This window comes from Equus przewalskii, chromosome 14 (genome assembly GCF_037783145.1).
Source record: "Equus przewalskii isolate Varuska chromosome 14, EquPr2, whole genome shotgun sequence".
Taxonomy (NCBI): Eukaryota; Metazoa; Chordata; class Mammalia; order Perissodactyla; family Equidae; genus Equus; species Equus przewalskii.
Genome location: NC_091844.1, coordinates 55670172 through 55680325, shown reverse-complemented (window position 1 = coordinate 55680325; position 10154 = coordinate 55670172). Strand labels below are relative to the sequence as shown.

General features: G+C 41.0%; 1 protein-coding gene across 9 annotated transcripts in view; it reads left to right on the top strand.

Moving 5' to 3' along the window:
* The first annotated feature begins 411 nt into the window (after window positions 1-411).
* EML4 (EMAP like 4) overlaps window positions 412-10154 on the top strand; it is a 157677-nt gene continuing 147934 nt past the window's right edge. For 4 of the 9 annotated variants that reach the window (XM_070573992.1, XM_070573991.1, XM_070573990.1 and 1 more), the window contains exon 1: window positions 412-746. In XM_070573992.1, the coding sequence (XP_070430093.1) occupies window positions 722-746 (25 nt within the window). In that variant the 5' untranslated portion in view covers window positions 412-721. The remainder of the gene's footprint in view (window positions 747-10154) is intronic. The other 5 variants (XM_070573993.1, XM_070573999.1, XM_070573997.1 and 2 more) reach the window with 5 other exon arrangements.

Genomic DNA, 10154 nt, shown 5'->3' with positions numbered 1-10154 from the left:
CATCTGTCCCTCACCCGACTGGGGCAGAGGAAGAACCCGGGGAAGAAGGGATCCTTCCCTACACTTGGTTGCCTCTTTAACGTCCTTGTAGGACACACGGGGTAACCATCCCCTGTTAGCACGGACTCCAGCTCTGCTGGGCCTCAGCGGGCTCCCTAGGGGCTGCGAGGAAAGAGAATCCTTCCAAGCTCCAGGGATTCCAGGCCGGAGGCCACCCCTTAACCCCACCCACTCGGAACCAGCCTCAAGACCCAAATCCCAGGACCTCAGCAGGCTCACTGCGCAAGCGCAGGCACTAGTCCGCCGTGAGGCCGGCGGAATCCGAGGCCCCGACAAGGTGAGAGGGAATGGTCGGCAAGCCCCCGCCTCCGTGTCGTCACGTGGGAGGCGGAGTCGGAAGCGTGACGGCGTGCGCGGGGGCGGAGCCACCGCTGCGCGCGGGCGCGGGGGCGGGGCGCGGCGCGGCGCTCGCGGCTGCTGCTTGGGGAGGGAGGCCGGGCAGGCGGCGGAGCGGCGCGGCTCTCAACCTGACGGGGAAGTGGGCCGGGCAGCCGCGGCTAACTGCCCCGGGGCGGACGGACGGACGACGGAGGCGGGGGCTGGAAGCCGAGCCGGGCGACCGAAAGAGCGAGCGGGTCAGGCTCAGCGTCGGCCACTCTGTCGGTCTGCTGAATGAAGTGCCCGCCCCGCTGAGCCCCGAGCCCGGAGCTTTCCCCGCAAGATGGACGGTTTCGCCGGCAGCCTCGGTGAGTTCGGCTGGGGAGTCCCCCGTCGCGTGTGCAGGGTGGAAGCCTTGTTCCCTCCACGCACAGCCCAGGCCCTGCTCTCCACCCTGCCCCTCGGGATGGCAGGAACTCCACTGCACATGTTCCCCTCGAGGCTGCCGCCCCTCTGCTGGCTCTGGTGGATCAGCCCCTCCCCCCATGCCCTGCCCTCCTCAGCAAGACCCTCCCTTCCTCCCAGCACCCCCTTCAGTGCGGGGCCCTCCTTCCCCCATAGTGGGAACCCCTGCTCCCAGAGAGGCCCGCAGTAGCTGGTACACCCCTCCCGGTACACTCACTCCCCCCACCCGTCTTCAGGGTGGGGGACACCCCTTTTTCAAAGCCTGACCCCTCCTCAGGGTACAACATTCCTCCCCCTTTCCACATACCGAGCTCTCTCACGGTGAGGACACCCCTTACCCACGCAGGAGGCTTTCTTTTCGTGTAGGGACCCCCCCCCATTACTTCTTCAGGAAGGGGGCACCCCCGCTCGTGTCTTCACTTTAAATTTGGAAACTTTTAAGTATCTCTCGGAGTAACTGATAACTTCCCTTCACTCCCTGCACTTCTCTGAACATTTTTCAATGGTGGAGAGAACCAGAAGCACTGAAGCATCATTTGCTTAACACAGGAAAGGGAGAGGTGCGTCTGTGTTGGGGGACCCTCTTTAAGAGAAGAGTGAAAGCAGAAGTATTTTCTGGCTCTGCGAGCATGCTGGGGAGAGGTAATCCTGCCCAGTGAATCCATAGGAAAGGGGGCCTCTGTCAGGGAAAGAAAGGATTCTCCATTTTTGGAATATGTTGTCTTTGTGGAATGGAGAAAGGGAATAGGTTGTTAAGTAGGCTGAAGTATCCTTTCAGTGTGCCCTTTCACCCGAATAAAGGTAGTAAATTTTGTAACTGGCTAAGGGAATCATGACTTGAGGCTGGTGCTCGGTGCCCCATAACCTGTGTCTGGAATTACTATTCTTTGAGGCCGTATGAAATCTGGTTACTGTAAAGATTGAGCTCAACTGGAATGATGGTGAGAGAAACAGTTTCTACTTTGGCTCATACTCAGTTATGTGATACCTGCTGCTGGATTTTTATTTTGAGTATTTTATATGGAGGTAGCTTGTATTCATACCCCTTTCTTTTGTACTTCTTGATGATAAATCCCTAGTTGGTTAAGCTTCATGGATCAGTGCATGATCTGGCCATAGGCTATACTTTATTCAGACATGTTGGGATTAGGTGGATTTTTTAAAACTCTAAAGTAAAGGAGTAAGTTGAAGAGCAATGGACTCATTATAGGTATTAAATAGTAAAAACCATAATTTTGGCCCTCACTTTCTTTAGGAAGAAAAAAACACATATAAGAGTGCCTTCAGAGTGGAAATCCTAAAATAGGAGGCAACTGAGTGTTAGTCTTTCCTCCCCAAAGGCACCTGTTGTCCATTATCTAACCTTTGATGTATTCTAAGTCCTTACATAGCGAGGTGGTTTCATTCTTGGGCTCCTTTTAAAGAGGCATCAACTTTTCACTGCTTTTTTTTTAGCTTCATGCTTGGATTTATTCGCCAATCATATTGGACTGAAAGACTTGTCCTATATGTTCACAAAGGGGTGATCATATACTACAGTGAAAATTGAGTGTCTTGGGGCATGTTGTGGGGCTGACATATCTTTGCACTATTGGCTCCTCATTCTGTAGGAATCACTACTCACAGTAGAATCAGCTGTTGGTTCGCAGGACTTCTGGAAGGCTTGCAGAAGCTTCATCTTCTGGGTTTTGAAGGAGTCTTTCTCACCAATTAGGGGCTCTTAAGTTTATTTTAAAACAGTGGATATGCCTTGTTAAGTAACTTTATTATCCCTTCTTATCCAATTCATGAGGCAACTCATATGAGAGACTGAAAGATGAAGATGAATTCCAGTTGGGGCTCCCACTTTTCACATAGTGTTATAACTGACCCTAATGTTGAATTTTTTAAAATTCGTTTAATGTCATCCTTTGGGTGATATGTTGATGAGAGTTTTCTTTAGATAGGGTGTTGATCAGGAACAGGGGAGATGCATGTCTCTAAAGAAAGGGACCTGTGTCAGCAGAGAGGGAAAGAAATGGTTCCTGGCAGTATTTCTGGAGCTGCTCCTGATGAAGATACTTCTCAGGAGGAGCTCTGTGCTTTCTCTTTCTGTGCCCCCTTGTAAGAGTAAAACTAGGCCCCATCTTAATTGAAACCTTAAAGGGTTGGGGATGGAGGAGGGGTGGTGCTGGTATATTTTACTGGTAGCCTTTAAGCAGAGCTGTGCTCAGCTCTTGCCAAATTGCTTGTTTCTGTTCCCTGCAGTTCATTAGTCTAGAGCTTAGAGTTACATTGGTTTTTATTTTATCATCATGAGAGCCATGAATGTAAAGGCAAACACTTGTATTCTAGTAGATGTTTAAAAACTTTTTTTTAACCAAACAAGAATTCAAAACATCTGAAGTTCTTCTGGGGTCACATTTATTGAAGGCATTTATTCTCAAGGAAGTGTACTTGTGTATCTCTTTTTATATACTAGATGAGTTCTTGAAAAAAATGTGAGAAAAGTACATTTTTATGTGCAGAAAAGTTGAGTGCTTTATAAACAGAGTGATTCTGGAGAAGCTGATTAAGGGAATTTTATGGTGAATCATTTTGTAAAGTGAAAAACTTTTGAAATTCAAACTACCCTTGATTGTTGAGTGTTTAGATAAGCAAAACACTCTATTATGTGCATTTTATAAGATGTCTAATGGCAGGTAAAGCTGTGTGTGTAGTGGTTTTTGAAGTTATTGGGAGGAGTGTTAAGTGATTGGCTGTGTTATATGTGTCACATTGAAATTATATACCTGTTGTATTACTTTTATGTAAAAACAACTAAAGGATACTTTTAATCTCTGTAGCTGATGAATTTCAGGCAACTTGGCTGGCAGGTACTTGTACTCTGGAATTTCCCTCAGGCCTAGTATCTTTTAGTTCACAAATTATGGTAATTAAAAAAGGCAGCACTTTGGAAACAATTTTTTTGAAACTTAGTTGGGGGGAAAATATCCTAAACAATCTATCTTGATGTCCTGCCTCTAAATCACTATCTACGTATACACATACACATGTACAAGATGTGTATACTGTATATGTTTAAATCTCAGGTCTATTTGCAGAAGTGGGAAACGATTGACACAACTTTTCTTATTGATTTTAATAATGCAGGGGTTAAGTGCCTTTCGTGCTTAGTCTTTTTAGCATCTCTTTTTCGTAATAAGTGTTTTAATTTTAAGAGTTTTATCTTAGAATTAGCCTAGAGGTTAGTCAGTGTTTACAGTTTAAAGAAAGCATATACTTAACCATGCCAGTTTTAACTTTCTCTGCTCTGGACTCTGAAAGATTAAAAAAATACCAAAATAAAACTCAAAAACTTTTTAAAGAAACGTTGTAGTGAATGAAATTGTAGAGTTAGTATCTATAAGAAACGTAGCATTTCGGGTGCAGGGAATATGAATAAGTAGTAGCAGTATGCTTCAATTTATGAAATATTTTAAGAAAACAATCTTTTTAACATCACAATATTAACCTGTAATTGCTCATCTCATATATACTCTTGCTTTTTTAAAGGAACAATGCAGTATATGATTTTTAAATGTTAATCTAGGCTAAAGCATTCTTTATATATTCACATAAAAGTGTTTCTCATGTAATAACATTTGGTTAATTTCTTCTTAACTTTTAATTTCTTATTGGTTGTCTTTTGAAGGGCTTAAGATAGGCTTAAGTTATATAAGGTGATGTGAGTCATAACTCTTAATGGTTACTACAGCATCTATAACATGAGTTAGCTAGAGTATTTCTTAACATGTATGTGGATTAACACCTATTTTGTGACCACTTCTGTGCTTGGTTGTTCTCATGGGAAGGACAAATAGGAGACATGCTTCTTGCCCTTTAGGAACTTACTGTCTGGTTTTAAATAGATATCTAGAGATGTTTAAGCATAAGTAAAGTACCAGAAATGGGAGTAGGTGGAAGCACCATTTAGGATGCTGTGCTATGAATCAAGCGTGTAACTTCTGAGAAAGAACATTTGGAGATTGCTAAATTTATCTTTATAGAGCCTGGCTTTTTAAAACAATGAAATAATTTATTCAGCAGTCCAAATATTAGAGAATAATATTACTGGACCTTTTTCTGCCTTATGTTTAAGTTGAATAACATAGGAAAAATACTATATTAATTTTCTATATGTAAGTCCATTTCTATAACATGAAGACTTCAGTGTTCATAAGGAATTTGAGAAGAACATTTTGATTTTTAAATAGATGGATTCTAAGAATTTGAAAAGTCTAAGGAAATAATCTACTTGAAGTATTGCCTCAGTGTGGAAGATTCCCAAATCTATTTCTACAGCTGTGTGTGATATCTTATCCTATAATTTTAGCTGTCTCAGACTATTATAATGCCTTAACTTTGTATATTACTGTGTAGTTTACAAAAAGCTTTATCTTATATAATCTGCATACTAACCTGGGGAGAGAAGAAATTATTCCCCTTTTATAGATGAGGAAATTGAGGTTCAGAGAGTTTGCGATTTTTTAAAAATTGTTTGAATCCAGCTCTAACCCCCCTTTTTTTGGTGGGGGGGCCTGACTTGTCAGGTTTGTATCCATATTATTTTAAATAATAAAAATACAATGCAAAAGAAGAAAGAAAATTGTCTTTTCTCTGGCTCATCTGTATGCAACTGATGTTGATGTATTGGTTTTAGTCTCTTCCTATGTCTAGTTTTTTACATTGTTAAAATCATACTATAGATATAATTTTGCATTCTGGTGTTTTCAGTGGATCCCAACCTTTATTTTTTTTTTTTCACTTTAACTCAGATTTTTCCGATGGAATCCAGTGTTCTTTTTCCTACCCCATTACTGACTTCATAACCCACTGGTCTCAAACCTAACATACCTGAATCTGAACTACTCTTCCTCTAAATCAGCTTCTTTTCCTGATTTTCCACTGTCTTTTCTGTATTTTCCAGTTTTGAAATCTCAGAACCATGTTTGATTCCTTGCCATTTTTGCCTCCCACGTTAAAATCTCTTCTAAGACTTGTCAATTCTTGTCACCTTTTCTCATCCTTTACTTTCCTTTTCCACCATCACAGTTCAAATACTTATTATTCCCTCTTTGGATTATTGTGTAGCCTCCAGAACCTCCACCTGTCCAATTTACTTTGTAAAGAGGGGCCCTTCAGATTAATCTTCCTAAAGCAGTGCTTTGTACTATTCATTCTCTCAGATCACTTCATTGCCTTAATGACTAAATTCAAACACTTTAGCCTGTTCTCAGGGTCCTCCTTTATCTCCTTCTACTGTCTTAGCATGTTCTGGCCAAAATGACCCATTTCTTGTTTCCCAAATTGAGTTGGCACTTTTTCATCCCTGTGACTGTTCTCAGTATCCTTCAAGGCTCAAGTCAAATAGTGTCTCCTTTCTAAACACCCTTCCTTATTTGTTCCCTTTCATTCCCAGCCAGAATTCACCATTGAACTTTTAACATGGGAGTGTTCTTAGGGCACTTATCACAGAATACCTTTTCTTGTAAGGTAGAAATAATTATTACAAGTCCTAAAATTATTATGTCTTATTTCTCCAGCCAAATTATAAACTTGTAGAAGGCTGACGCTCTCCTGTCTTTGAAATCTCATGGCAGAGTAGTGGAGATTTCATGATCCAGTAAAATTTGGGGGAAATAAAAATTAGAGGACCAGTATATGACTGGCAACTTACAGCCTTCGCTTTACCCATTGTTTCATAAAAGAAATCACTTTTGAAGACCAAAAAATTATCATAGACAATCTCAGAATGCAGTCCTTTAAAAAATTAAATAACTTGGGGCTGGCCTGATGGCGTAGTGGTTAAGTTAGCGTCCTCTGCTTCTGCGTCCCAGAGTTTGCGGGTTTGGATCCTAGGTGCAGACCTACACATTGCTCATCAGGCCGTGCTGTGGCAGCATCCCACATACAAAGTAGAGGAGGATTGGTGCAGATGTTAGCTTAGCGACAATCTTCCTCAAGCAAAAAGAGTTGGCAACAGATGTTAGCCCAGGGCTCATCTTCCTCACCAAAAAAAATAAAAATAAAAAAATAAATAACTCATTATGTTGTTCTTATTTTTCTCATCTCAGCTGAAATGAGTGAAAACTTTGCTCTAGACTTTGTTGAGAATCTGATAAAGAGCTCTGGGCCAGGTTCTAGGGTAGTATTTTTCAAGTGCATGTCTTGTGCATGACCTATTATTATGGAGTTAGAAATCAATTTATTTGGTGTCAAGACCAACATTAAAGAGAATAAGAAGAGGAGGAAAGGAAGGAAGATTATAAAATACTGGTTTGTTAGTGCTCTCATGTCCTTTCCAACTCTTAGCGACCTTGTGTACAGCAGAGCGGAATCCTGCCTGGTCTTTTTGTGCCATCTTCTCATCTTCCAGCACTATATCAGATAGTGCTCCTATGCTATTCATAGGGTTTTCCTGGCCAATTTTCCGGAAGTGGGTGGCCAGGTCTTCCTAGTCTATCTTAGTCTGGAAGCTCCACTGAAACCTGTCCACAATGGGTGACCCTGCTGATGTTTGAAATACTGGTGGCATAGCTTTCAGCATCACAGCAGCATGTGACTGCCACAGTATGACAACCGACAGATGGATGGTGTGGTTCCCTGACCAGGAAACAACCCAGGCTGTGGCCGTGAGAACACCAAATCTTAAGCACTAGACCACCACAGCTAGCTGAAGGTCAATGTTTCACGTGATACTGTGTCAAGAAACTTTTTTTTTTTTTTTGCTGAGAAAGATAAGCCCTGACCTAACATCTGTGCCAGACTTCCTCCGCTTTTTATGTGGGTCACTGCCACAGCATGGTTGACAGGTGTAGGTCCAAGCCTGCAAATGTGGGCCTCCAAAGCAGAGCACACTGAACTTAACCAGTAGGCCATGGGGCCAGCCCCTAGAAACTTTTCTTTTTTGGTGAGGAAGATTGGCCCTGAGCTAACATCCATTGCCAATTTTCCTCTTTTTGCTGAGGAAGATTAGCCCTGAGCTAACATCTGTGCCCATCTTCCTCTGTTTTGTATATGGGAGGCTGCCGCAACATGGCTTGATGAGCAGTGCGTAGGGATCTGAACCTGCAAACCCTGGGCCGCCAAAGTAGAGTGCATGAACTTAACCACTATCCCACCAGGCCAGCCCTAGAAGTTTTTAATTTTACTTTTAGATAGTTGCCTCAGCTTGCAGTGTAAAATTTATTTCTTACTATGGGTCACAATCAGATGAAAGATAGGAGTAGTGGCTAATCCATATTTTTGAGAGACTAGCTGGGAAGGCTGACATATACATGAAAAGGTGGATGAACAATCAGAAGTAGTTATAATGAATTATGTGCTGTTTTCAAAAAGTTTTTAGAATCTGAGTATAATGATTGGAATTTAGTTAAGAGCAGCAAAAGTATATCTATAGTTCTAGAATTAGTATAATTCAGGCAAACTCAGTATGTAGAAATGTCGTTTTGTAAAACTGATAGGCTAGAGTGTATTATTTGCAAAAAGGATTATTTTTGCTAAAGGAGTCACCATATTGTTTTTTTTTTAGCTTTCCTGATGAAATTGTCTGTGTCTTGACTGGTTCTCCACCTCATTGACTGTTTAAGATCTATCCAGTCTTTAAAGCATGGCTCAAGTACATTTTATTTTCCAGAAACTACACCTGATTATTCTGATCTTGCACTCCCATTGCACTACAGTGCTGCTAAAGTGGAGGAGACTGAGCATTTACACCTAAGGGATCTGGGAGTATAGCCAAAAGTTGGAGTCTATTTAACTTAACAAGTCATATGATTATTTTGGTTCAGATAGGAATCATTGATAGATGCTAAATCTAGGGGGATATTTTGATGAGGAGCAGAATGTTTGCATGGTCTGAAATATCTCTCTATATATTGCTTATTAGTTGCAAGGGGAAAAAAATAGTAGCTCTATACACATCACTTATGTAGTTCTCCAGCCAGGAATGTGTAACCTGAATCTAACATCTTATTGTTTAAAAGGATAGGGAGAGTGTACTTTTTTTTTTGAATGTTAATGTTATAAAGACAAAAACTGTGGAAATGTTCCAGATTAAAGGAGACTAAAGAGACATGGCAACTATTTGTAATACCTGATCCTAGATTGGATCCTGTATGAGAGGGAAAATGCTGTAAAGGATGTTATTGGATCACTTGACAAAATTGGAATATGCATGGAAGGTTAGATAAAAGTGTATCAGTGTTAAATTACTGAAGTTTATAACTGTCCGAAGGTTGCATAAGGGAATATTTGCATTTAGGAAATACGCATTGAAGTTTTTAGGGATAAAGGGCCATGGTATATGTAACTTACTCTCAAATGGTTCAGAAAAAATTATGAGATATGTGTTTTATATGTAGATGTGCATAGCCATATCTGTATTCTATATATATGTGTGTGTCTATAGAGAAAAGGAGGGAAGGAGGACGAGAGTATGTTCATATGCAAATAAAGCAAATGAGTAAAAATAGGTGAATTTGGTAAAAGCTATGTAGATGGTCTTTGTACTATTCTTGTTCTTACAGCTTTTCTGTACACTTGAAATTGTTTTCAAAAGAAAAGTTTTAAAAAATCATGTCAACTTTGCATTCTACTCCATAATATAGCATTTTAAAAATATAGAAATATCTTCTCTCCCAGAAAATTCCAGGCAAACTCTTGGGATAAAACTGCGGCTCCAAGAGTATGTTCCATGTATATCATGTGGTTTCCTTTTATCCCTAGGCCTCAGTTTGACAAACATGCCTCGGACCAGAAGCAGCTGTGGTTCAAATTTAGCCGACAGACATGTTTTCTTTGGCCCTTTTGAGTGTTTTTAAAATTGGGAATTTCACATAAAAATCTGCATCTTTGGTTTCTCTTGAAAAATGGAATGGTCTTGCCACGCTAGGCTTGTATTCCCACTAAGTGGGGTGTCAGGTAAGCAGCCTGAGTCCCTACCTTACATCTGGCTTGTTTCAAGTATTTACTTTATTACCTGGTCTCTATAGGAGTGTGTTTGCAGCCTTTAACCAGCCCAGGAGGTGGTGGGGGTGTCTGTCTTCTTTATGCTCATAACCGTTTGAGAATTAAGTTGCTAAACTGATGCCCTGTGACCTGCTAACATTTGAGTGTGTGTAGCCTATAAATAGGGACATTCTCCTATATAACCATACTGAAAAAGTGCGGGAATTAATAAATCCAAGAAAATCAGGAAATTAATTTTGATACATTACCACTAATTCTCAGACCCATTCAAGTTTTGCTAATTGTCTTAATAATGTCTTTTGTAGAAAAAGGATCCAATT